This window comes from Salvelinus fontinalis, chromosome 31 (assembly GCF_029448725.1).
Source record: "Salvelinus fontinalis isolate EN_2023a chromosome 31, ASM2944872v1, whole genome shotgun sequence".
Classification (NCBI taxonomy): domain Eukaryota; kingdom Metazoa; phylum Chordata; class Actinopteri; order Salmoniformes; family Salmonidae; genus Salvelinus; species Salvelinus fontinalis.
In genome coordinates, this window is record NC_074695.1 from 11,530,218 (window position 1) to 11,555,301 (window position 25,084).

Consider the following 25,084-nt stretch of genomic DNA (forward strand, 5'->3'; position numbering starts at 1 on the left):
TAGGGTCAGGATCAGGGTTAGGTGTGAGCTAGGGTCAGAATGAGGGTTAGGTGTGAGCTAGGGTCAGGGTTAGGTGTGAGCTAGGGTCAGGGTTAGGTGTGAGCTAGGGTCAGGATCAGGGTTAGGTGTGAACTAGGGTCAGGGTTAGGTGTGAGCTAGGGTCAGGATCAGGGTTAGGTGTGAGCTAGGAACAGGGTTAGGTGTGAGCTAGAGTCAGGATCAGGCTTAGGTGTGAGCTAGGGTCAGGATCAGGGTTAGGTGTGAGCTAGGGTCAGGGTTAGGTGTGAGCTAGGGTCAGGGTCAGGGTTAGGTGTGAGCTAGGGTCAGGGTCAGGTGTGAGCTAGGGTCAGGGTCAGGTGTGAGCTAGGGTCAGGGTTAGGTGTGAGCTAGGGTCAGGGTTAGGTGTGAGCTAGGGTCAGGATCAGGGTTAGGTGTGAGCTAGGGTCAGGATCAGGGTTAGGTGTGAGCTAGGGTCTGGGTTAGGTGTGAGTTAGGGTCAGGGTTAGGTGTGAGCTAGGGTCAGGGTTAGGTGTGAGCTAGGATCAGGGTTAGGGTTAGGTGTGAGCTAGGGTCAGGGTCAGGGTTAGGTGTGAGCTAGGGTCAGGATCAGGGTTAGGTGTGAGCTAGGGTCAGGGTTAGGGTTAGGTGTGAGCTAGGGTCAGGGTTAGGTGTGAGCTAGGGTCAGGATGAGGGTTAGGTGTGAGCTAGAGTCAGGATCAGGGTTAGGTGTGAGCTAGAGTCAGGATCAGGGTTAGGTGTGAGCTAGAGTCAGGATCAGGGTTAGGTGTGAGCTAGGGTCAGGATCAGGATCAGGTGTGAGCTAGGGTCAGGATCAGGTGTGAGCTAGAGTCAGGATCAGGGTTTGGTGTGAGCTATGGTCAGGGTTAGGTGTGAGCTAGGGTCAGGATCAGGGTTAGGTGTGAGCTAGGGTCAGGGTTAGGTGTGAGCTAGGGTCAGGATCAGGGTTAGGTGTGAACTAGGGTCAGGGTTAGGTGTGAGCTAGGGTCAGGATCAGGGTTAGGTGTGAGCTAGGAACAGGGTTAGGTGTGAGCTAGAGTCAGGATCAGGGTTAGGTGTGAGCTAGGGTCAGGGTTAGGTGTGAGCTAGGGTCAGGGTTAGGTGTGAGCTAGGGTCAGGGTTAGGTGTGAGCTAGGGTCAGGGTTAGGTGTGAGCTAGGGTCAGGGTTAGGTGTGAGCTAGGGTCAGGGTTAGGTGTGAGCTAGGGTCAGGGTTAGGTGTGAGCTAGGGTCAGGGTTAGGTGTGAGCTAGGGTCAGGGTTAGGTGTGAGCTAGGGTCAGGGTTAGGTGTGAGCTAGGGTCAGGGTTAGGTGTGAGCTAGGGTCAGGATCAGGGTTAGGTGTGAGCTAGGGTCAGGATCAGGGTTAGGTGTGAGCTAGGGTCTGGGTTAGGTGTGAGCTAGGGTCTGGGTTAGGTGTGAGCTAGGGTCAGGGTTAGGTGTGAGCTAGGGTCAGGGTTAGGTGTGAGCTAGGGTCAGGGTTAGGTGTGAGCTAGGATCAGGGTTAGGGTTAGGTGTGAGCTAGGGTCAGGGTCAGGGTTAGGTGTGAGCTAGGGTCAGGATCAGGGTTAGGTGTGAGCTAGGGTAAGGATCAGGGTTAGGTGTGAGCTAGGGTCAGGATCAGGGTTAGGTGTGAGCTAGGGTCAGGATCAGGGTTAGGTGTGAGCTAGGGTCAGGATCAGGGTTAGGTGTGACCTAGGATCAGGGTTAGGTGTGAGCTAGGGTCTGGGTTAGGTGTGAGCTAGGGTCAGGGTCTGGATTAGGTTGGAGCTAGAGTCAGGGTTAGGTGTGAGCTAGGGTCAGGATCAGGGTTAGGTGTGAGCTAGGGTCAGGATCAGGGTTAGGTTTGAGCTAGAGTCAGGATCAGGGTTAGGTTTGAGCTAGGGTCAGGGTCAGGGTTAGGTGTGAGCTAGCGTCAGGGTTAGGTGTGAGCTAGGGTCAGGATGAGGGTTAGGTGTGAGCTAGGGTCAGGGTTAGGTGTGAGCTAGGGTCAGGATCAGGGTTAGGTTTTAGCTAGGGTCAGGGTTAGGTGTGAGCTAGGGTCAGGATCAGGGTTAGGTGTGAGCTAGGGTCAGGGTTAGGGTTAGGTGTGAGCTAGGGTCAGGGTTAGGTGTGAGCTAGGGTCAGGATGAGGGTTAGGTGTGAGCTAGAGTCAGGATCAGGGTTAGGTGTGAGCTAGAGTCAGGATCAGGGTTAGGTGTGAGCTAGAGTCAGGATCAGGGTTAGGTGTGAGCTAGAGTCAGGATCAGGGTTAGGTGTGAGCTAGGGTCAGGATCAGGGTTAGGTGTGAGCTAGGGTCAGGATCAGGGTTAGGTGTGAGCTAGGGTCAGGATCAGGCTTAGGTGTGAGCTAGGGTCAGGATCAGGTGTGAGCTAGAGTCAGGATCAGGGTTAGGTGTGAGCTAGGGTCAGGGTTAGGTGTGAGCTAGAGTCAGGATCAGGGTTAGGTGTGAGCTAGGGTCAGGGTTAGGTGTGAGCTAGAGTCAGGATCAGGGTTAGGTGTGAGCTAGGGTCAGGATGAGGGTCAGGTGTGAGCTAGAGTCAGGATCAGGGTTAGGTGTGAGCTAGGGTCAGGGTTAGGTGTGAGCTAGGGTCAGGGTCAGGGTTAGGTGTGAGCTAGGGTCAGGGTGAGGGTTAGGTGTGAGCTAGGGTCAGGGTTAGGTGTGAGCTAGGGTCAGGGTCAGGGTTAGGTGTGAGCTAGGGTCAGAATGAGGGTTAGTTGTGAGTTAGGGTCAGGGTCAGGGTTAGGTGTGAGCTAGGGTCAGGGTTAGGTGTGAGCTAGGGTCAGGGTCAGGGTTAGGTGTGAGCTAGGGTCAGGGTCAGGGTTAGGTGTGAGCTAGGGTCAGGGTTAGGGTTAGGTGTGAGCTAGGGTCACGATCAGGGTTAGGTGTGAGCTAGGGTCAGGGTCAGGGTTAGGTGTGAGCTAGGGTCAGGGTTAGGTGTGAGCTAGGGTCAGGATCAGGGTTAGGTGTGAGCTAGGGTCAGGATCAGGTTTAGGTGTGAGCTAGGATCAGGGTTAGGTGTGAGCTAGGGTCAGGGTCAGGTGTGAGCTAGGGTCAGAATCAGGGTTAGGTGTGAGCTAGGGTCAGGGTCAGGTGTGAGCTAGGGTTAGGTGTGAGCTAGGGTCAGGGTTAGGTGTGAGCTAGGGTCAGGGTTAGGTGTGAGCTAGAGTCAGGATCAGGGTTAGGTGTGAGCTAGGGTCAGGGTTAGGTGTGAGCTAGGGTCAGGGTTAGGTGTGAGCTAGGGTCAGGATCAGGGTTAGGTGTGAGCTAGGGTCAGGATCAGGATTAGGTGTGAGCTAGGGTCAGGGTTAGGTGTGAGCTAGGGTCAGGGTTAGGTGTGAGCTAGGGTCAGGGTCAGGGTTAGGTGTGAGCTAGGGTCAGGGTTAGGTGTGAGCTAGGGTCAGGATCAGGATTAGGTGTGAGCTAGGGTCAGGATCAGGGTTAGGTGTGAGCTAGGGTCAGGGTCAGGTGTGAGCTAGAGTCAGGGTTAGGTGTGAGCTAGGGTCAGGGTTAGGTGTGAGCTAGGGTCAGGGTTAGGTGTGAGCTAGGGTCAGGGTTAGGTGTGAGCTAGGGTCAGGGTTAGGTGTGAGCTAGGGTCAGGGTTAGGTGTGAGCTAGGGTCAGGGTCAGGGTTAGGTGTGAGCTAGGGTCAGGGTTAGGGTTAGGTGTGAGCTAGGGTCAGGTGTGAGCTAGGGTCAGGGTCAGGGTTAGGTGTGAGCTAGGGTCAGGGTTAGGTGTGAGCTAGGGTCAGGGTTAGGTGTGAGCTAGGGTCAGGGTTAGGTGTGAGCTAGGGTCAGGGTCAGGGTTAGGTGTGAGCTAGGGTCAGGGTTAGGTGTGAGCTAGGGTCAGGATCAGGGTTAGGTGTGAGCTAGGGTCAGGGTCAGGGTTAGGTGTGAGCTAGGGTCAAGGTTAGGTGTGAGCTAGGGTCTGGATCAGGGTTAGGTGTGAGCTAGGGTCAGGGTCAGGGTTAGGTGTGAGCTAGGGTCAGGATCAGGGTTAGGTGTGAGCTAGGGTCAGAATGAGGGTTAGGTGTGAGCTAGGGTCAAGGTCAGGGTTAGGTGTGAGCTAGGGTCAGGGTCAGGGTTAGGTGTGAGCTAGGGTCAGGGTTAGGAGTGAGCTAGGGTCAGGGTTAGGTGTGAGCTAGGGTCAAGATCAGGGTTAGGTGTGAGCTAGGATCAGAATGAGGGTTAGGTGTGAGCTAGGGTCAGGGTTAGGTGTGAGCTAGGGTCAGGGTTAGGTGTGAGCTAGGGTCAGGATCAGGGTTAGGTGTGAACTAGGGTCAGGGTTAGGTGTGAGCTAGGGTCAGGATCAGGGTTAGGTGTGAGCTAGGAACAGGGTTAGGTGTGAGCTAGAGTCAGGATCAGGGTTAGGTGTGAGCTAGAGTCAGGGTTAGGTGTGAGCTAGGGTCAGGATCAGGGTTAGGTGTGAGCTAGGGTCAGGGTTAGGTGTGAGCTAGGGTCAGGGTCAGGGTTAGGTGTGAGCTAGGGTCAGGGTCAGGGTTAGGTGTGAGCTAGGGTCAGGGTTAGGTGTGAGCTAGGGTCAGGGTTAGGTGTGAGCTAGGGTCAGGGTTAGGTGTGAGCTAGGATCAGGGTTAGGTGTGAGCTAGGGTCAGGATCAGGGTTAGGTGTGAGCTAGGGTCAGGATCAGGGTTAGGTGTGAGCTAGGGTCTGGGTTCGGTGTGAGCTAGGGTCAGGGTTAGGTGTGAGCTAGGGTCAGGGTTAGGTGTGAGCTAGGGTCAGGGTTAGGTGTGAGCTAGGGTCAGGGTTAGGTGTGAGCTAGGGTCAGGGTTAGGTGTGAGCTAGGGTCAGGGTCAGGGTTAGGTGTGAGCTAGGGTCAGGATCAGGGTTAGGTGTGAGCTAGGGTAAGGATCAGGGTTAGGTGTGAGCTAGGGTCAGGATCAGGGTTAGGTGTGAGCTAGGGTCAGGATCAGTGTTAGATGTGAGCTAGGGTCAGGATCAGGGTTAGGTGTGACCTAGGATCAGGGTTAGGTGTGACCTAGGATCAGGGTTAGGTGTGAGCTAGGGTCTGGGTTAGGTGTGAGCTAGGGTCAGGGTCTGGGTTAGGTGTGAGCTAGGGTCAGGGTTAGGTGTGAGCTAGAGTCAGGGTCAGGGTTAGGTTCGAGCTAGAGTCAGGGTTAGGTGTGAGCTAGGGTCAGGATCAGGGTTAGGTTTGAGCTAGAGTCAGGATCAGGGTTAGGTTTGAGCTAGGGTCAGGGTCAGGGTTAGGTGTGAGCTAGCGTCAGGGTTAGGTGTGAGCTAGGGTCAGGATGAGGGTTAGGTGTGAGCTAGGGTCAGGGTTAGGTGTGAGCTAGGGTCAGGGTCAGGGTTAGGTGTGAGCTAGGGTCAGGATCAGGGTTAGGTTTGAGCTAGGGTCAGGGTTAGGTGTGAGCTAGGGTCAGGATCAGGGTTAGGTGTGAGCTAGGGTCAGGGTTAGGTGTGAGCTAGGGTCAGGATGAGGGTTAGGTGTGAGCTAGAGTCAGGATCAGGGTTAGGTGTGAGCTAGAGTCAGGATCAGGGTTAGGTGTGAGCTAGAGTCAGGATCAGGGTTAGGTGTGAGCTAGGGTCAGGATCAGGGTTAGGTGTGAGCTAGGGTCAGGATCAGGGTTAGGTGTGAGCTAGGGTCAGGATCAGGGTTAGGTGTGAGCTAGGGTCAGGATCAGGCTTAGGTGTGAGCTAGGGTCAGGATCAGGTGTGAGCTAGAGTCAGGATCAGGGTTAGGTGTGAGCTAGGGTCAGGGTTAGGTGTGAGCTAGAGTCAGGATCAGGGTTAGGTGTGAGCTAGGGTCAGGGTTAGGTGTGAGCTAGAGTCAGGATGAGGGTTAGGTGTGAGTTAGGGTCAGGGTCAGGGTTAGGTGTGAGCTAGGGTCAGGGTTAGGTGTGAGCTAGGGTCAGGGTCAGGGTTAGGTGTGAGCTAGGGTCAGAATGAGGGTTAGGTGTGAGCTAGGGTCAGGGTCAGGTGTGAGCTAGGGTCAGGGTCAGGGTTAGGTGTGAGCTAGGGTCAGGGTTAGGTGTGAGCTAGGGTCAGGGTTAGGTGTGAGCTAGGGTCAGGGTTAGGTGTGCGCTAGGGTCAGGGTTAGGTGTGAGCTAGGGTCAGGGTCAGGGTTAGGTGTGAGCTAGGGTCAGGATCAGGGTTAGGTGTGAGCTAGGGTCAGGATCAGGTGTGAGCTAGGGTCAGGGTTAGGATCAGGTGTGAGCTAGAGTCAGGATCAGGGTTAGGTGTGAGCTAGGGTCAGGGTTAGGTGTGAGCTAGGGTCAGGATGAGGGTCAGGTGTGAGCTAGGGTCAGGGTTAGGTGTGAGCTAGGGTCAGGGTCAGGGTTAGGTGTGAGCTAGGGTCAGGGTCAGGGTTAGGTGTGAGCTAGGGTCAGGGTTAGGTGTGAGCTAGGGTCAGGGTCAGGGTTAGGTGTGAGCTAGGGTCAGAATGAGGGTTAGGTGTGAGCTAGGGTCAGGGTCAGGGTTAGGTGTGAGCTAGGGTCAGGGTTAGGTGTGAGCTAGGGTCAGGGTTAGGTGTGAGCTAGGGTCAGGGTTAGGTGTGAGCTAGGGTCAGGGTTAGGTGTGAGCTAGGGTCAGGGTCAGGGTTAGGTGTGAGCTAGGGTCAGGATCAGGGTTAGGTGTGAGCTAGGGTCAGGGTTAGGATCAGGTGTGAGCTAGGGTCAGGGTCAGGATCAGGTGTGAGCTAGGTTCAGGATCAGGTGTGAGCTAGGGTCAGGATCAGGGTTAGGTGTGAGCTAGGGTCAGGATCAGGGTTAGATGTGAGCTAGGGTCAGGGTCAGGGTTAGGTGTGAGCTAGGGTCAGGGTTAGGTGTGATCTAGGGTCAGGGTTAGGTGTGAGCTAGGGTCAGGGTTAGGGTTAGGTGTGAGCTAGGGTCACGATCAGGGTTAGGTGTGAGCTAGGGTCAGGGTTAGGTGTGATCTAGGGTCAGGGTTAGGTGTGAGCTAGGGTCAGGGTTAGGGTTAGGTGTGAGCTAGGGTCACGATCAGGGTTAGGTGTGAGCTAGGGCCAGGGTTAGGTGTGAGCTAGGGTCAGGGTTAGGTGTGAGCTAGGGTCAGGATCAGGGTTAGGTGTGAGCTAGGGTCAGGATCAGGGTTAGGTGTGAGCTAGGGTCAGGGTCAGGATCAGGTGTGAGCTAGGGTCAGAATCAGGGTTAGGTGTGAGCTAGGGTCACGATCAAGGTTAGGTGTGAGCTAGGGTCAGGGTCAGGGTTAGGTGTGAGCTAGGGTCAGGGTTAGGTGTGAGCTAGAGTCAGGATCAGGGTTAGGTGTGAGCTAGGATCAGGGTGTGAGTATAGATACATAGTTTTTCGCAATAGATCTCCTGTTTGTCCCTGGCCTTACCTCTACTGACGTTGAGGCTACTCTGCACCATCTCTAGGTCGTTCAGTAGAGTCTCCCATTTGTCCCTGGCCTCATCCAGACGAGTCTTAGCATCCTGGAGCTGGGGCTTCAAGTCTGACAGCAGAGACAGAAATAACTACGTTATGACAAGGCACGCACGTTGTCTTGATATTAAATGAAGTGTACACAACGACAAGCATTCAGCAACACATCTTGGGCTGTATTTAAAAAAGTGTCCCAGGGTAAGAGCGCTGATCTGGGAACAGTTCCCCCCCACGTGTGTACCCTTGTTCATATCAATCGTATTCGTTACAACCTAGAAAGGCAAAGCTGATCCGATATCAACACTCTTGTTTGTGAATACGGGCCCTGGGGAAGGATGGGGAAAAACACAACAAACAAAAGGTCATCAGGCTCTCACCATTACTGACATCTTCCTGTAGTTTGACAGCCTGGTTCACCAGTTCAATACTGTATTTCTTCAGACCGTTAGCTGTCTGGCCCAGGTCCTGTACATTCTGCACACATCAACAATAACATCATCAACATCAACAACATCATCAACAACATCATCAACAACATCAACAACATCATCAACAACATCAACATCAACATCAACATCAACAACATCAACAACATCAACAACATCATCAACAACAACAACATCAACAAAAACCACATCAACAAAAACCACATCAACATCATCAACAACAACATCAACAACAACAACATCAACAACAACATCAACAACAACATCAACAACAACATCAACAACAACAACATCATCAACATCATCAACAACATCAACAACAACAACATCAACAACATCAACATCAACAACATCAACAACATCAACAACAACATCAACAACAATATCAACAACAACAACAACACAACATATGTTACCTACTTACAGGTCCATTATGGCAATGTTTAGGTACCACGCATATGCATATACTGTAATGCTGTTTCTATGAGTCTCAGAGAGTGTATTTTGTGTGTCTTCTATCATGGTCCTCACAACGTAGGACATATGTGGACGCGTTGCCCTTACCGCCAGTGCGTCCACAGCAGCGTGGTTGGCAGCGATCTCAGCGTCTCTGACGGCATCGACGATGTCGGAGTACGCCCGGGCCGCGTTCACCGTTCGCTGGATGAACCCATCCCTGTTGATGTTGGAGATCACACTGCAACACGGAGGAGAAAACATGAAGCCGGCGCTACATTTCTAACAGATCGATCTATCTATCAATCAACCAACTGCCCAACCAATCAATCAACCAACATACCAACTGCCCAACCAATCAATCAAGCCACCAGTCAATCAGTCCATCAGTCCATCAGTCCATCAGGCCATCAGTCCATCAGTCCATCAGTCCATCAGTCCATCAGTCCATCAGTCCATCAGTCCATCAGTCCATCAGGCCATCAGGCCATCAGTCCATCAGGCCATCAGTCCATCAGGCCATCAGTCCAACAGTCCAACAGTCCAACAGTCCAACAGTCCAACAGTCCAACAGTCCATCAGTCCATCAGTCCATCAGTCCATCAGTCCATCAGGCCATCAGTCCATCAGTCCATCAACTCCTCACCTGGAGAGGTTCCTGGCCAGCTCATTGAGTAGCTCAGCATTTTTCTCTGCTGCCTCCACCAGGGGTATCTTACTGACGGAGGGGGAAAACCTCTGCACCTTCTCTGCCAAGGGCTTCCTGGAACCATCCAACTGGGCTGCCAGACGCTCATAGTCCTAGAAGGAGATGTTTTTAGAAAGGGGTTAACCTCGTCACCACGCACGGAGGAAGTCTGGTGTGCACAACACTTCTAAGGGATTAAAAAAAAACACGCTTCACACAAGCTGTAGCCAAAATACCCAGTCACCTCACCAAGGAGAGAGAGGGTTAAAAGGAGAGAGGATATTTTAGAGAAGGGTTTTACTGTAACAATGGTGCAGTATTCAGAGTTATAATCTGATGTCCAAGGTTTGTCAGGGACTCGTCTCTTTTTTGTTCAGACCGTCTGTTTCAGGGTCCTCCGTAAGGCTCACAAAATCATTTTAGACCCAAGCCACCCCTTGTACCCGGACTTTGAACTACTCCCCTCTGGGCGCAGGTATAGGGCACCCCTCAGCAAGAAAAACACAACGAGACAATCATAGCTCGGGCTAATGTTCCTATCGACTCAGTAAGGCCAGCAGGCTGGTCTATTTTAAATTTGTAAATGTTTTATTGGTATGTAACTGTTATGAAAGCTGCGTTGTCGATTTTGTTTTGTATTTAAAACACCACTTTAAACGTTTACATGACACTGCAACTACATTTCCCCATGGGGACAATAAAGTCAGTCAGTAAGTTTCAACTAAGAACCCGAAAGGTTATTTTTTGTTTTGTATTTGAACTGTGTCCCTTTTAAACCCTAGTGTTTAGACCCTAGCCTTGATGACGTTGACCATGTGGAGGGCCCTCACCTCCTTGGAGTCGTGCAGCATAGACAGCATGTCGTTGACAGTGGTCACGTCCTCCGCTGTCACCTGCAGGAGATCCCACACCTCCTTGTTCTTCACATTCAGCTCATCCACTTGTTGCTGCAGACAGAAACAACATGAAGAGAGAACACTGGGAATGTGTCAGATTGGGATGAACTCTCTTTCTGCTTTCCTGTGTGTGTGTCTTTCAGTGTGTGTGTGTGTGTGTCTTTCAGTGTCTTTCAGTGTGTGTGTCTTTCAGTGTGTGCGTCTTTCAGTGTGTGTGTGTGTGTGTGTCTTTCAGTGTGTGTGTCTTTCAGTGTGTGTGTGTCTTTCAGTGTGCGTCTTTCAGTGTGTGCGTGTCTTTCAGTGTGTGCGTCTTTCAGTGTGTGCGTCTTTCAGTGTGTGCGTCTTTCAGTGTGTGTGTGTGTGTGTGTGTGTGTGTGTGTGTGTGTGTGTCTTTCAGTGTGTGTGTGTCTTTCAGTGTGTGCGTCTTTCAGTGTGTGTGTGTGTCTTTCAGTGTGTGTGTGTCTTTCAGTGTGTGTGTGTCTTTCAGTGTGTGTGTCTTTCAGTGTGTGTGTCTTTCAGTGTGTATGTCTTTCAGTGTGTGCGTCTTTCAGTGTGTGCGTCTTTCAGTGTGTGTGTGTGTGTGTGTGTGTGTGTGTGTGTGTGTGTGTGTCTTTCAGTGTGTGTCTTTCAGTGTGTGTGTGTGTGTGTGTGTCTTTCAGTGTGTGTGTGTGTGTGTGGGTGTGTCTTTCAGTGTGTGTGTCTTTCAGTGTGTGTGTGTGTGTCCATCTCTGCATGTCTGTGTTACCTGGCAGTCCTCCAGCCTCTTCTCATTAACAGCGTTAGAATTGGAGGCGACGGCCGTGTTGTAAACTGCCTGGTTCAGAGCGTCCCCCAGGTCCATCAGCTGGTCATGGAACTTCTCCAGACGCTCCCTGATGTTCTTGTCCAAGCCCTCGTTCTCCACCACACGACTCACCAGCTGGTCTTTCACCTTCTCCAGCACTAGAGAGAGAGAGAGAGAGAAACACACCTTTAGTTTTACAATCAGAAGGTCTCCTCCTAAGGTCCTGAATACAAAACACTACAGCAATATGTCTCGTATGGACAGATGTGTGACTAAAAGGATTTGTGTGGTCAATCCGACGTCTGAAGTGGTCGTACGGCATTTACCTCCGCAGACGTCGGGTCTTTCATACTTCTTGACCTTAGCGGAGCAGAGCTATTGTGAAGGAAGTTGTCAAGGATGTAAGTTTGAGTTTATACAAGAAGTCCTGCCCCCCACGAACTGTCAACAAATATAGCTGAAGTTTGAGAGGTGCACGGGCGATGCGGTAAGGAGCTTGATTTTGGCCTCTGCATGACACCCTCCATACGAAGAAACATAGCACTTCCTGGTTATGGATAGGTGCACTTCCTGGTTATGGATAGGTGCACTTCCTGGTTATGGATAGGTGCACTTCCTGGTTATGGATAGGTGCACTTCCTGGTTATGGATAGGTGCACTTCCTGGTTATGGATAGGTGCACTTCCTTGTTATGGATAGGTGCACTTCCTGGTTATAGATAGGTGCACTTCCTGGTTATAGATAGGTGCACTTCCTGGTTATGGATAGGTGCACTTCCTGGTTATGGATAGGTGCACTTCCTGGTTATGGATAGGTGCACTTCCTGGTTATGGATAGGTGCACTTCCTGGTTATGGATAGGTACACTTCCTGGTTATGGATAGGTACACTTCCTGGTTATGGATAGGTGCACTTCCTGGTTATGGATAGGTGCACTTCCTGGTTATGGATAGGTGCACTTCCTGGTTATGGATAGGTGCACTTCCTGGTTATGGATAGGTGCACTTCCTGGTTATGGATAGGTGCACTTCCTGGTTATGGATAGGTGCACTTCCTGGTTATGGATAGGTGCACTTCCTGGTTATGGATAGGTGCACTTCCTGGTTATGGATAGGTACACTTCCTGGTTATGGATAGGTGCACTTCCTGGTTATGGATAGGTGCACTTCCTGGTTATGGATAGGTGCACTTCCTGGTTATGGATAGGTGCACTTCCTGGTTATGGATAGGTACACTCAAAATGACCACCTGCCCACCCATCAGAGATCATTGACTTTGAATAGAGATTCCCGCTCTAGTAATTCTATTTCTAAGAGTACGACTGACATTTCTCAGCCTCGGACAGCTCTCTGTCGGCTATCTTCTTCTGGCCGACACAGCTCTTGAATCTCATCTCTCTCAGCATGGCCTCCACCTGCTGTATCTTCTCAGAGAGGTCTTCCTCCTCCGGCTCCACTTTAGTCTCCTTCAGACCCGTACGTTTTGCCTGCAGCATGAGGTCTGGATAGGCAGAGAGCGCAAAAGAGAGAGAGAGTGAGAGAGTGAGAGAGTGAGAGAGAGAGAGCGAGAGAGCGAGAGAGCAAGAGAGCGCGAGAATGAGCGAGAGAGAGCGAGAGAGAGCGAGGAAGAGAGAAAGACAACATCTATATTATATACACTGAGTGTAAAAAACATTAGGAACACCTTTCTGATACTGAGTTGCACTCCCTTATGCCACCGGAACAGCATCAATTCGTTGGGGCATGGAATACAAGGTGTCTGTAACGGCTTTCCTCCTCCTCTTCATCCGAAGAGGAGGAGCAGGGATTTGACCAAAACGCAGCGTTGTTATATGACATGATTTATTGAACAAGACGAAGACGAAACGAAATACACTTGATAAATTAACAAAATAACAAAACGACGTAGACAGACCTGAACGACGAACTCACATGAAACACGAAGAACGCATGAACAGGGAAACTGACTACATAAAAGAACGAACATATAAACAAACCGAAAACAGTCCCGTGTGGCGCAACGACATACACAGACACAGGAGACAACCACCCACAAACTAACAGTGTGAAAACACCTACCTTAATATGACTCTCAATAAGAGGAAATGAAAACCACCTGCCTCTAATTGAGAGCCATATTAGGTCACCCTTAAACAAACATAGAAACACATAACATAGACTGCCCACCCAAACTCACGCCCTGACCGACTAACACATACAAAATAACAGACAACCGGTCAGGAACGTGACAGTGTCGAAAGCCTTCCACAGGAATGCTGGCCCATGTTGACTCCAATCCAATGCTTCCCACAGTTGTGTCAAGTTAGCTGGATGTCCTTTGGGTGGTGGACCATTCTTGATACACACTGGAAACTGTTGAGCGTGAAAAACCCAGCAGGGTTGCAGTTCTTCACACAAACTGGTGCGTCTGGCACCTACTACCCCGTTAAAAGGCACTTCAATATTTTGTTTTGCCCGTTCACCCTCTGAATGGCACACATACACAATCCATGTCTCAAGGCTTAAAAATCCTTATTTAACCCGTCTCCTCCCCCTTCATCTACACTGATTGAAGTGGATTTAACAAGTGACATCAATAAGGGATCATGGCTTCTCCTGGTTTCACCTGGTCAGTCAATGTCACTCAGTTTCTGTTGTATGGTCTACATATATATTATATATAGTCTGATTCAGACCCGTATGGTTCTACTGCAACATTAGGTCTGTGTGTAAGAGTCACAGGGCTCCGTAATAACACATTATATTCTATGTGTAAGAGTCACAGGGCTCCGTAATAACACGTTATATTCTATGTGTAAGAGTCACAGGGCTCCATAGTAACACATTATATTCTATGTGTAAGAGTCACAGGGCTCCATAATAACACGTTATATTCTATGTGTAAGAGTCACAGGGCTCCATAATAACACGTTATATTCTATGTGTAAGAGTCACAGGGCTCCGTAATAAACACATTATATTCTATGTGTAAGAGTCACAGGGCTCCGTAATAAACACATTATATTCTATGTGTAAGAGTCACAGGGCTCTATAATAACACCTTATATTCTATGTGTAAGAGTCACAGGCTCCATAGTAACACGTTCAGTGGGTGGTACCAGCCCACTATTTGGTTGCTCTACACCGTGGGGGGGTCACGCTATAGAACAAATGATAAAGTACAAAAACGGTATGAATCAATAAATACATTGTTTATTCTAGTGTTCAAGCAGGAATGCACGATTCCAGATATTATGATGTTTGTCTTGAATTTGGGGTGTGACTACTAGGCGATTAAAAAACAATCAAAAATAGGAACGTAATCAGCTGTTTTTAAGATTGTTACTGTAATCCACTTACATATTTTTTTCTCTCAAAGTAATCATAGTGAGTGGCGCAGCAGCGGTCTAAGGCACTGCATCTCAGTGCAAGAGGCGTCACTACAGCCCCTGGTTTGAATCCAGGCTGTATCACATCCGGCCGTGATTGGGAGTCCCATAGGGCGGCGCACAATTGGCCCAGCGTCGTCCGGGTTTGGCCGGGGTCATTGTAAAATAAGAATTTGTTCTTAACTGACTTGCCAAGTTAAATAAAGATTAAATCCCATTACATGTAATCCGTTACTACCCAACCTAATGAGGGATGGATGAGACAACTCTGATCAACCAAATATATAAATCTGTAGAGTAACAAACAGTCCTTGTGTTTAATGGATACACTTCATAACAACCAAATAAGACATCAGACGATTCAGAAGTACAATATGAGCTCAGGTGATGGCTCCATGGGCCGTAGATCTTTCACAGGGAGGGGCAATTCTTAGAGGCCTTAAAGCAGGGGTGTCAAACTCATTCCACGGAGGGCCTAGTGTCTGCAGGTTTTTAGTTTTTCCTTTCAATAAAGCCCTAGACAACCAGGTGTGGGAGTTCCTAACTAATTAGTGATGTTAATTCATCAATCAAGTACAAGGGAGGAGCGAAAACCCGCAGACACTCGGCCCTCCGTGGAATGAGTTTGACACCTGTGCCTTAAAGAGAGGTTGTCTATACATTAATGTCTACAGAGAGCAATAGTAAAGGCGTCTTTCCGCCATGCTCAAAGCCCATGGCGAAATGAATGTGGTTTTTGGATAAACGCCGAAAATAAGGTCTGTGGTGATCTTAGGTGATCTTAGGTGATCTTAGGTGATCTTAGGTGATCTTATATGGTTTGTTCTATGACATCATCATCAGCTAACGTCACTTTTTGGGAATTTTAAAGCGTTTATGTAATACAAAACAAACACATTTGACATTGACCAGACGCTCTTATCCTGATCAAACGGGGTTAAGAGCCCTTTGCTCAAGGGCACATGGACAGATTTTTCACTTAGGTCGGTTTGGGGATTAGGACGACTAGCTGGTGAGCTCTATACACCTACCTTTCACATCTCCCATGATGCTCTTGATGTGTGAGAGCAGGTCCTGGGCTCTCTGATGGGTGTTAGTGCCCCTGTCCTCCAGAGTGTTTGCTTTGTCTGCTGTCGCCCCCACCTGGCCGGAGGACGACATTACATCAATTCAACATACTGTTGGATGTTACAGTCAACCTTAGTGCCTAACTTATACTGGGCGGATACACCACTGCGTGAATTACTGAACACTAGTTTTGGAGTAGTTGACTGTAACAAATAAGGAATTGAAAATGAATGCATATGTTTTGAGAGAGAGAGAGACAGAGACAGAGAGAGAGAGAGAGAGAGAGAGAGAGAGAGAGAGAGAGAGAGAGAGAGAGAGAGAGAGAGAGAGAGAGAAAGAGACAGAGAGAGAGACAGAGAGAGAGAGAGAGAGAGAGAGAGACAGAGACAGAGACAGAGAGACAGAGAGAGACAGAGAGAGACAGAGAGAGAGACAGAGAGAGAGAGAGAGAGAGAGAGAGAGAGAGACAACTTAGAGAAATGGTCACCACCTTCCCCTCCAGGTCATTGATGTCTGAATTGATGTTGATGAACTCTCCCTCCAACATGTCCACTCTATTACTGCTCTCCTCCAGAGTATTGCTGTAGTTCTCTAAGGCATTCTGGGTAACAGAGGTACTGTCGGTGAGTACACTGCCCGGAGAAGGAGTTAGAAGAAGTAGAAATAGGGTGTTGCTTTGTGAAGAGTGTGAGTATTCAGTGTTTATGTACTCACAGCGATATCGTTCACGGATCTGCTGAGGTTGTTTAGCCGAGCCCAGGGGATAGAGGAGACGCCCATGTTGATCAGCTGACGAGCCACTGAGCCAAAGTTGTCATTCATACCGTCTAGATCCTTCAACAGGACTACAACACAGCTGTCACATGCTGCAAGGACACAGACAAGACACACATCATCACCTAGATCACCTAGATCACACACACACATATACACACACAACACATATACACACACACGCACAACACATATACACACACACGCACACTCTTATCACGTCCATCACAACACTGTGTTTGCAGGTCGCTGCTGAAACGTCAAAATGTCCTCCCTTAACGTCTTCAGGAAGCTATAATCTGATATTTTTCAGATACCAGCAGCTCATTTCAGCCTCTCCTTAGTCCCCCCCCCCCCCCCGTTGTCTAGGTCACTACTCACGTTCACAGGTCATGTCACGTCCGTGCTGTACAGGAACACTGTATCTGTGGGAACAGCTGTCACACTGTTTGCCTGTCAAGCCGTCTCCACAGCGACACTCCCCTGTCCGAGGGTCACAGCGGCCGTGCTTACACTGACACTCTGAACACACGGGGAAGAAAACAGAAGTCATTCTAACTATCTGTTAGAGGACCACGGGGAACAGCAAGAGAAGCAATACCTTTTTTTAAATATATATATATATTTTTTAATCTTTCTTTTTAAAACTTAGTAAATATTGGAGAAAAAAAAACATACAAATTTAGTTAGCCATCAACAATCCATTGAAGGTGCAGAAGAAAACAAACTATTGAAACTAATAATAATAAAATAATAATTTATGCATATTTACAACTGTAACAATGATAAATGTTCATTGGGGGGTGGGAGCAGGGTATATGTCCGCTGTTAGTCAGCCAGAGTTCCCGTCTGTTGCCATTATCACCATCTTTTCTCTGTGGTTTAACTCACTCCTGCATCCCTCGGGGCTGTAGTCCCAGTACCCAGGGGCACACTGGCGACAGTTAGGTCCACTGATCCCTGGTTGGCAGGCACACGACCCGCTCCTGGGGTCACATGGTTGGACCTGGGCTGCCGCCGCCGCGTCACAGTCACACCGACGACACCCGGAGCACGAATCATAGCCAAACGCACCGTCCTGTTGGAAAAACACAAACAATTGTTTTTATTGAACCTTTATTTAACTGGGCAAGTCAGTTAAGAACAAATTATTATTTACAATGGCGGCCAACCCCCCCCTAACCCGAACGACGCTGGGCCAATTGTGCGCCGCCCTATGGGACTACCAATCACGGCCAGATGTGATACAACTTGGAATCGAACCAGGGTCTGTAGTGATGCCCCAAACACTGTGACGGCAGTGCCTTAGACCGCTGCGCCACACGGGAGCCCAATGAGGAGAGGACATAGACAGCAGGCCAAGACCTTGACTGAACGACAGTCAGCTGAGTGTCATGATATAAGTAGTCTAATCTATAAGGGCTTCCAATACTGAGGGTGTTTGGACCAAGTCAGTACTGTGAGGTTAGATAGACGTGAAGTTCAGTACGTACCTGACAGGGGTCACGGGGTCACAGTCTCTGATGATAACTGAGTTCAGTACGTACCTGACAGGGGTCACGATCTCTGATGATAACTGAGTTCAGTATGTACCTGGCAGGGGTCACGGTCTCTGATGATAACTGAGTTCAGTACGTACCTGGCAGGGGTCACGGTCTCTGATGATAACTGAGTTCAGTATGTACCTGGCAGGGGTCACGGTCTCTGATGATAACTGAGTTCAGTACGTACCTGGCAGGGGTCACGGTCTCTGATGATAACTGAGTTCAGTACGTACCTGGCAGGGGTCACGGTCTCTGATGATAACTGAGTTCAGTACGTACCTGACAGGGGTCACGGTCTCTGATGATAACTGAGTTCAGTATGTACCTGGCAGGGGTCACGGTCTCTGATGATAACTGAGTTCAGTACATACCTGACAGGGGTCACGGTCTCTGATGATAACTAGGTTCAATACGTACCTGACAGGGGTCACGGGGTCACGGTCTCTGATGATAACTGAGTTCAGTACGTGATAACGTACCTGGCAGGGGTCACGGTCTCTGATGATAACTGAGTTCAGTACATACCTGACAGGGGTCACGGTCTCTGATGATAACTGAGTTCAGTATGTACCTGACAGGGGTCACGGTCTCTGATGATAACTGAGTTCAGTACGTACCTGGCAGCGGTCACAGTCTGGTCCGGTCACACCTTGTTTACATTGACATTGTCCTGTGTGACGGTCACACGAAGCTGTGCCACAGGGAGAGCAGTTGCATCCTGGGTAAATAAGAGAGAGACGGGGAGATAATTGCTGAGACTACTGACTGGAAACCGTCTCACACAGAGGAAGTGATTTGTTAATCCTTCGCACACAACAAGTTATAAACGAGATTAAGATCTTGTGGTGAAAACAGAACTAGTTTTTGAGACTTCCTGGATTAAAGAGAAATACATTTAGTGGAAGTGAGAGGCTATGTAAACTGGGACTAGGCTAGAGATGGTATGGATGTGTGTGTGTGAATTTGTGTGTATGTGTGTGTGTGTTTGCGTGTATTGTCCGACCAGGCCGGTTGGTCTTACTGGTGCAGTTCTTGGCAGTGACGGCGTCACCGTAGAAACCAGGGCCACAGATCTCGCAGTGCGTCCCGGCGGTGTTGTGCATGCAGCTGTGACACTCGCCCGTCAGCCCGTCACAGTTGCTGAACAGCATGTTGGGGTCCGTGTTGCCATGGCAATGGCAGGGCTGGCACGCGCTGCCAATAACCATGGGGTTGCCGTAGAAACCGGGAGCACACCTGAAGGAGGGTAGAGACAGGAGGAGGAGGAGTCAGCGCGTGGATTGGACACAGGTGTGTTTGTTAAGGTCATCAAACAAATTAAGTATGAGACTTTTTTCATAAACTGCTCTCTTCACTGTTAGTTCAACGTGTGTACACATGGCAAGATTGTTATATAGTAAAGCTGATTTCATCATTGAATGGACTACTGACCTTTGACACTGGGGCCCAGCGTAGCCAGGGATACACAGACACTGCATCCTGTTGAGTTTCTCCACACAGCCCACTGCAAAACTACACAGGACAGAAGAGGTAGCAGTCAGGAGGTGTAGTCAGAGACAAAAACCAATCTACCAATCGACAGGTTCTACAATACGTAACAGCTGATCAAAGAGAGGATCTATGAGAGGAGAGGGAAGGAGAGGTTACTGACTTGTTGAAGGCCACCTGCAGAGGACAGGGGTAGAAATGAGAAGGAGAGGAGAGGAAATGAGAGGTTACTGACTTGTTGGAGGCCACCTGCAGAGGACAGGGGTAGAAAAGAGGAGAGGAGAGGAAAGGGAAGGAGAGGTTACTGACTTGTTGAAGGCCACCTGCAGAGGACAGGGGTAGAAAAGAGAAGGAGAGGAGAGGAAATGAGAGGTTACTGACTTGTTGGAGGCCACCTGCAGAGGACAGGGGTAGAAAAGAGGAGGAGAGGAGAGGAAAGGGAAGGAGAGGTTAGTGACTTGTTGAAGGCCACCTGCAGAGGACAGGGGTAGAAAAGAGGAGGAGAGGAGAGGAGAGGAAAGGAGAGATTACTGACTTGTTGAAGGCCACCTGCAGAGGACAGGGGTAGAAAAGAGGAGGAGAGGAGAGGAGAGGAAAGGAGAGATTACTGACTTGTTGAAGGCCACCTGCAGAAGACAGGGGTAGAAAAGAGGAGGAGGGGAGAGGAGAGGAGAGGAAAGGAGAGGTTACTGACTTGTTGGAGGACACCTGCAGAGGACAGGGGTAGAAAAGAGAAGGAGAGGAGAGGAAAGGAGAGGTTACTGACTTGTTGGAAAACACCTGCAGAGGACAGGGGCAGGTGTCACAGGAGAGGGTTTGTCCATCTAGAGAGGTGTTACCATGGAAACCACCTTGACATTTTTCACAGTGGTCTCCAGCCCTGTTGTGTTGACAGTTCTGAGAGAAACAACATATACATGATACACCTAACCTAACAAAACACAGACATTAAAACACAATGATTTGTTTGGTAATATATGAATGATTCTTTGAGTCATAAACTTGGAGAACATCCCAATTTCAGTTCCCAGAGGCAGTAATTAAAACAGTCTGTCAGCCATGATGATGTTCCCAGAGGGAGTAGTTAAAACAGTCTGTCAGCCATGATGATGTTCCCAGCCATGATGATGTTCTCTACAGTTATAGTGGTGTTATAACAGTCTGTCAGCCATGATGATGTTCCCAGAGGCAGTAGTTTAAACAGTCTGTCAGCCATGATGTTCCCAGAGACAGTAATTAAAACAGTCTGTCAGCCATGATGATGTTCCCAGAGACAGTAATTAAAACAGTCTGTCAGCCATGATGATGTTCCCAGAGACAGTAATTAAAACAGTCTGTCAGCCATGATGATGTTCCCAGAGGGAGTAGTTAAAACAGTCTGTCAGCCATGATGATGTTGTTATAGTGGTGTTATAGTACTGACTACAGTTATAGTACTGACTACAGTTATAGTACTGACTACAGTTATAGTACTGACTACAGTTATAGTGGTGTTATAGTACTGACTACAGTTATAGTACTGACTACAGTTATAGTGGTGTTATAGTACTGACTACAGTTATAGTACTGACTACAGTTATAGTGGTGTTATAGTACTGACTACAGTTATAGTACTGACTACAGTTATAGTGGTGTTATAGTACTGACTACAGTTATAGTGGTGTTATAGTACTGACTACAGTTATAGTGGTGTTATAGTACTGACTACAGTTATAGTACTGACTACAGTTATAGTGGTGTTATAGTACTGACTACAGTTATAGTACTGACTACAGTTATAGTACTGACTACAGTTATAGTGGTGTTATAGTACTGACTACAGTTATAGTGGTGTTATAGTACTGACTACAGTTATAGTACTGACTACAGTTATAGTACTGACTACAGTTATAGTGGTGTTATAGTACTGACTAGAGTTATAGTGGTGTTATAGTACTGACTAGAGTTATAGTACTGACTACAGTTATAGTGGTGTTATAGTACTGACTACAGTTATAGTACTGACTACAGTTATAGTGGTGTTATAGTACTGACTACAGTTATAGTACTGACTACAGTTATAGTGGTGTTATAGTACTGACTAGAGTTATAGTGGTGTTATAGTACTGACTACAGTTATAGTACTGACTACAGTTATAGTGGTGTTATAGTACTGACTACAGTTATAGTACTGACTACAGTTATAGTGGTGTTATAGTACTGACTACAGTTATAGTACTGACTAGAGTTATAGTACTGACTACAGTTACAGTACTGACAACAGTTACAGTACTGACAACAGTTACAGTACTGACTACAGTTATAGTACTGACTACAGTTATAGTCGTGTTATAGTACTGACAACAGTTATAGTACTGACTACAGTTATAGTACAGACTACAGTTATAGTGGTGTTATAGTACTGACTACAGTTATAGCACTGACTACAGTTATAGTACTTACTACAGTTATAGTGGTGTTATAGTACTGACTACAGTTATAGTACTGACTACAGTTATAGTGGTGTTATAGTACTGACTACAGTTATAGTGGTGTTATAGTACTGACTACAGTTATAGTACTGACTACAGTTATAGTACTGACTACAGTTATAGTGGTGTTATAGTACTGACTACAGTTATAGTGGTGTTATAGTACTGACTACAGTTATAGTACTGACTACAGTTATAGTGGTGTTATAGTACTGACTAGAGTTATAGTGGTGTTATAGTACTGACTACAGTTATAGTACTGACTAGAGTTATAGTGGTGTTATAGTACTGACTACAGTTATAGTACTGACTACAGTTATAGTGGTGTTATAGTACTGACTACAGTTATAGTGGTGTTATAGTACTGACTACAGTTATAGTACTGACTACAGTTATAGTCGTGTTATAGTACTGACAACAGTTATAGTACTGACTACAGTTATAGTACAGACTACAGTTATAGTGGTGTTATAGTACTGACTACAGTTATAGCACTGACTACAGTTATAGTACTTACTACAGTTATAGTGGTGTTATAGTACTGACTACAGTTATAGTACTAACTACAGTTATAGTGGTGTTATAGTACAGACTACAGTTATAGTGGTGTTATAGTACTGACTACAGTTATAGTACTGACTACAGTTATAGTGGTGTTATAGTACTGACTACAGTTATAGTACTGACTACAGTTATAGTACTGACTACAGTTATAGTGGTGTTATAGTACTGACTACAGTTATAGTACTAACTACAGTTATAGTGGTGTTATAGTACTGACTACAGTTATAGTACTGACTACAGTTATAGTGGTGTTATAGTACTGACTACAGTTATAGTACTGACTACAGTTATAGTACTGACTACAGTTATAGTACTGACTACAGTTATAGTGGTGTTATAGTACTGACTACAGTTATAGTACTAACTACAGTTATAGTGGTGTTATAGTACTGACTACAGTTATAGTACTGACTACAGTTATAGTACTGACTACAGTTATAGTGGTGTTATAGTACTGACTACAGTTATAGTGGTGTTATAGTACTGACTACAGTTATAGTACTGACTACAGTTATAGTACTGACTACAGTTATAGTACTGACTACAGTTATAGTGGTGTTATAGTACTGACTACAGTTATAGTACTAACTACAGTTATAGTGGTGTTATAGTACTGACTACAGTTATAGTACTGACTACAGTTATAGTGGTGTTATAGTACTGACTACAGTTATAGTACTGACTACAGTTATAGTACTGACTACAGTTATAGTACTGACTACAGTTATAGTGGTGTTATAGTACTGACTACAGTTATAGTACTAACTACAGTTATAGTGGTGTTATAGTACTGACTACAGTTATAGTACTGACTACAGTTATAGTACTGACTACAGTTATAGTGGTGTTATAGTACTGACTACAGTTATAGTGGTGTTATAGTACTGACTACAGTTATAGTACTGACTACAGTTATAGTGGTGTTATAGTACTGACTACAGTTATAGTACTGACTACAGTTATAGTGGTGTTATAGTACTGACTACAGTTAAAGTACTGACTACAGCAGGGGTGTCAAACTCATTCCACGGAGGGCCTAGTGTCTGCAGGTTTTTGTTTTTTCCTTTCAATAAAGCCCTAGACAACCAGGTGTGGGGAGTTCCTAACTAATTAGTGATGTTAATTCATCAATCAAGTACAAGGGAGGAGCGAAAACCCGCAGACACTCGGCCCCCCGTGGAATGAGTTTGACACCTGTGGACTACAGTTATAGTGGTGTTATAGTACTGACTACAGTTATAGTACTGACTACAGTTATAGTGGTGTTATAGTACTGACTACAGTTGTAGTACTGACTACAGTTATAGTACTGACTACAGTTATAGTACTGACTACAGTTATAGTACTGACTACAGTTATAGTACTGACTACAGTTATAGTACTGACTACAGTTATAGTGGTGTTATAGTACTGACTACAGTTATAGTACTGACTACAGTTATAGTACTGACTACAGTTATAGTACTGACTACAGTTATAGTACTGACTACAGTTATAGTGGTGTTTAGTACTGACTATAATTCAGCTGGAAAGCCAAAATATTAATGTCATTAATAGTTGATTGCAAAGAGACGAGAGTCTGCATCTTTTATTGTGATACAACTTCCTGATCCATCCAGGAGTAACCTATGAATTACATATTGCATTTCTCTTTTGCGATTGATGTAAACAATCTTTGTGATTGGTATAAACAAGCAGCACTCACCTCACAGACTCCAGACCCGTCTAGACACTGGTCAGAGTGGCCATTACAGTTGCAGGGAACACACTTCCCCAGGAACAGCCCTTTAGTGTCTCTGTAGTACCCTGGAGCACATTGCTGGAGAGGAGGGAAAAGGAGGAGGACGGGGAGAAGAGATCGAAGGTGAGGGAGAGAGAGATGGTGAGGGAGAGCAGGGGGAGGGTGAGGGACAGCAGGGGGAGAGAGAGATGGTGAGGGAGAGCAGGGGGAGGGTGAGGGACAGCAGGGGGAGAGAGAGATGGTGAGGGACAGCAGGGGGAGGGTGAGGGACAGCAGGGGGAGAGAGAGATGGTGAGGGAGAGCAGGGGGAGGGTGAGGGACAGCAGGGGGAGAGAGAGATGGTGAGGGAGAGCAGGGGGAGAGAGAGATCGAAGGTGAGGGAGAGAGATGGTGAGGGAGAGCAGGGGGAGGGTGAGGGACAGCAGGGGGAGAGAGAGATGGTGAGGGAGAGCAGGGGGAGGGTGAGGGACAGCAGGGGGAGAGAGAGATGGTGAGGGAGAGCAGGGGGAGAGAGAGATCGAAGGTGAGGGAGAGAGATATGGTGAGGGAGAGCAGGGGGAGGGTGAGGGACAGCAGGGGGAGAGAGAGGTGAGGGACAGCAGGGGGAGAGAGATAGAAGGTGAGGGAGAGAGATGGTGAGGGAGAGCAGGGGAAGGGTGAGGGACAGCAGGGGGAGAGAGAAGGTGAGGGACAGCAGGGGGAGAGAGATAGAAGGTGATGGAGAGAGAGATGGTGAGGGAGAGCAGGGGAAGGGTGAGGGACAGCAGGGGGAGAGAGAAGGTGAGGGACAGCAGGGGGAGAGAGATAGAAGGTGAGGGAGAGCAGGGGAAGGGTGAGGGACAGCAGGGGGAGAGAGAAGGTGAGGGACAGCAGGGGGAGAGAGAGATCGAAGGTGAGGGAGAGAGAGATGGTGAGGGACAGCAGGGGGAGGGTGAGGGACAGCAGGGGGAGAGAGAGATGGTGAGGGACAGCAGGGGGAGGGTGAGGGACAGCAGGGGGAGAGAGAGATCGAAGGTGAGGGAGAGGGGGAGGGTGAGGGACAGCAGGGGGAGGGTGAGGGACAGCAGGGGGAGAGAGAGATAGTGAGGGACAGCAGGGGGAGAGAGAGATGGTGAGGGACAGCAGGGGGAGAGAGAGGGTGAGGGACAGCAGGGGGAGAGAGAGATCGAAGGTGAGGGGGAGAGAGAAGGTGAGGGAGAGAGAGAGCCAGGGGAGAGATAGAAGGTGAGTGAGAGAGAGAAGGTGAGGGAGAGGGAGAGCCAGGGGAGAGATAGAAGGTGAGGGAGAGAGAGAAGGTGAGGGAGAGCCAGGGGAGAGATAGAAGGTGAGGGAGAGAGAGAAGGTGAGGGAGAAAGAGAAGGTGAGGGAGAGCCAGGGGAGAGATAGAA

The 25,084-nt window shown here is 48.2% G+C and overlaps 1 protein-coding gene across 1 annotated transcript in view; it reads right to left on the reverse strand.

Annotated features, from left to right (window-relative positions):
- LOC129829554 (laminin subunit alpha-5-like) overlaps nucleotides 1–25,084 on the reverse strand; it is a 279,352-nt gene that overhangs the window by 76,137 nt on the left and 178,131 nt on the right. The window contains exons 39-55 of the mRNA XM_055891310.1: nucleotides 23,661–23,774; nucleotides 19,687–19,817; nucleotides 18,864–18,944; nucleotides 18,454–18,668; nucleotides 18,050–18,150; nucleotides 16,780–16,966; nucleotides 16,270–16,410; nucleotides 15,829–15,980; nucleotides 15,605–15,715; nucleotides 15,078–15,189; nucleotides 11,985–12,158; nucleotides 10,621–10,817; nucleotides 9,810–9,926; nucleotides 8,938–9,092; nucleotides 8,400–8,532; nucleotides 7,767–7,863; nucleotides 7,346–7,459 (exon numbers count right to left, since the gene is read on the reverse strand). Of these exons, the coding sequence (XP_055747285.1) occupies nucleotides 7,346–7,459; nucleotides 7,767–7,863; nucleotides 8,400–8,532; nucleotides 8,938–9,092; nucleotides 9,810–9,926; nucleotides 10,621–10,817; nucleotides 11,985–12,158; nucleotides 15,078–15,189; nucleotides 15,605–15,715; nucleotides 15,829–15,980; nucleotides 16,270–16,410; nucleotides 16,780–16,966; nucleotides 18,050–18,150; nucleotides 18,454–18,668; nucleotides 18,864–18,944; nucleotides 19,687–19,817; nucleotides 23,661–23,774 (2,332 nt within the window). The remainder of the gene's footprint in view (nucleotides 1–7,345; nucleotides 7,460–7,766; nucleotides 7,864–8,399; nucleotides 8,533–8,937; nucleotides 9,093–9,809; nucleotides 9,927–10,620; nucleotides 10,818–11,984; nucleotides 12,159–15,077; nucleotides 15,190–15,604; nucleotides 15,716–15,828; nucleotides 15,981–16,269; nucleotides 16,411–16,779; nucleotides 16,967–18,049; nucleotides 18,151–18,453; nucleotides 18,669–18,863; nucleotides 18,945–19,686; nucleotides 19,818–23,660; nucleotides 23,775–25,084) is intronic.